At 38.3% G+C, this 1,842-nt stretch overlaps 1 protein-coding gene across 1 annotated transcript; it reads left to right on the forward strand.

Annotated features, from left to right (window-relative positions):
• The first annotated feature begins 310 nt into the window (after positions 1-310).
• LOC125823064 (uncharacterized) lies at positions 311-1,362 on the forward strand. Its single transcript, XM_049502481.1, has 2 exons — positions 311-454; positions 1,006-1,362. The coding sequence occupies exons 1-2, from the start codon at positions 311-313 to the stop codon at positions 1,360-1,362; spliced, it is 501 nt and encodes a 166-aa protein (XP_049358438.1).
• The last annotated feature ends 480 nt before the right edge of the window (positions 1,363-1,842 follow it).

A 1,842-nucleotide genomic window follows, 5' to 3' on the forward strand; every position in this document is an offset into this window, starting at 1 on the left:
CAAGACCCTGTTTTGCTTGAATTGAAGGCAAATGTTCACAAGCATAAAGTGATGGCTTTTGAAAAAAAGGGGAGATGGTGTTTTGAGGTATCAAGGTAGGTTGTGTGTACCAAGGTTAGATGAACTCCAAGAGAGGATCATGGAGGAAGCTCATAGTTCCAGATACTCTATTCATCCTGGTTCCACAAAGATGTATCGTGACTTGAGAGAAGTCTATTGGTGGAGTAGTATGAAGAGATGTATTGCAGAGTTCGTTGCTAACTGCCCGAATTGCCAACAAGATAAGGTAGACCACCACAGGCCCAGTGGTATGGATCAGAACATAGATCTTTCGGAATGGAAGTGGGAGATGATCAATATGGATTTTATCACTGGTTTGCCACAGTCTCGCAGACAGCACGATATGATTTCGGTGATTGTAGATCAAATGACTAAATCATCTCATTTCTTACTGGTAAAGACTAACTATTCAGCAAAGGATTATGCCATATTATATATTCAAGAGGTATTAAGACTTCATGGAGTTCCGGTATCCATTATTTCATATAGAGGTGCGCAATTCACCACACAATTTTGGAAGTCTTTCCAAAAAGGTTTGTGTTAGAAGGTAAATTTGAGTACTATTTTCCATCCTCAGACCGATAGTCAAGAAGAGTGTATGATTCAGATTTTAGACGATATGTTGAGGGCGGCGCGTGTGATCGATTTCAAGGGTAATTGGGATGATCACTTAACTCTCATTGAGTTTCTTACAACAACAATTATCACTCTAGCATCCAGATGTCTCCCTATGAGACTCTATATGGGAGAAGATGTAGATCTCCAATTGGATGGTTTGAGGTTAGTGAATCTGGGTTGATAGGTCCAGACTTAGTTCATCAATCTATAAAGAAAGTGAATATCATTCAAGAGAAGTTGAAAATAGCGCAAAGTCGTCAGAAATCCTATACTGATGTTAACAGAAGAGACTTGAAGTTTTGAGGTGGACGATTGGGTTATTTGAAGGTTCCACCCATGAAAGGTGTTTTGAGGTTTGGCAATAAGGGGAAGCTTAGTCCCCGGTATAGTGTTCCTTACACGATATCAAAGAGAATTTGCAATGTAGCTTATGAGTTAGAGCTACCGCTAGAGTTAGCATCGGTCCATTCGATATTTAACATTTCAATGTTGAAGAAGTGTATGAGAGATCCATCTGTTGCTATACCTTCTAAGAATATTGGTATTAAGGACAGCCTATCTTATGGGGAGATACCTGTTGAGATACTTGATTGTCAGGTTCGCAAGTTGAGAACCAAAAAGGTCTCATCAATCAAGTTCTTATGGAAGAATCAGTTTGTTGAGGAAGCTACTTGGCAGGCTTAGGAGGATATAAAGAAGAGATACCCGGATGTCTTTTCTTCCAGAAAAATTACAGACCAAGGTAATGACGTTTTGTAAAACATTCTTTAAATTGATATTCTATGTTGTGTTAAATTTCATGTTGAGTAATTGAGTTGGGTGAAAGATGTTGCCACCCTTAGTTCTATTTAGAGTAATCTCATTCGAGGACGAATGTTCCCAAGGGGTAGATACTGTAACACCTCTATCTTAAAAAAAACTAATTTTAGTAAGAACCAATTTGGAAAGAGCTAAATCAAGAATTTTGCAAGTTAGTCTTAAATTGTGAGTTTTGGTTCAACTTCAAACGACTATAACTTTTAGTACAAGATGAGTTAGGTGGCCCATGAGATATCAAATGAAAGATCTTTGAGTCCTCTTTCTAACCCCACCGAGTTTGATAATTCTGAGTTTGAATAAGGGAGATATGCCCATTTGAGTTCAGCCTCTCTGATTTAGGAAATT

The sequence above is a fragment of the Solanum verrucosum genome, unplaced genomic scaffold (assembly GCF_900185275.1).
Source record: "Solanum verrucosum unplaced genomic scaffold, falcon-dt-bn FXZP01000104.1, whole genome shotgun sequence".
In the NCBI taxonomy this organism is placed as follows: Eukaryota; Viridiplantae; Streptophyta; class Magnoliopsida; order Solanales; family Solanaceae; genus Solanum; species Solanum verrucosum.

Bases quoted from the DNA above. Each gene is read 5' to 3' on its own strand.
- LOC125823064 (XM_049502481.1), top strand. From the start codon at position 311: ATGGATCAGAACATAGATCTTTCGGAATGGAAGTGGGAGATGATCAAT. The intron at 455-1,005 runs GTAAAGACTAAC...GGTTATTTGAAG, and splicing joins AATCATCTCATTTCTTACTG to GTTCCACCCATGAAAGGTGT.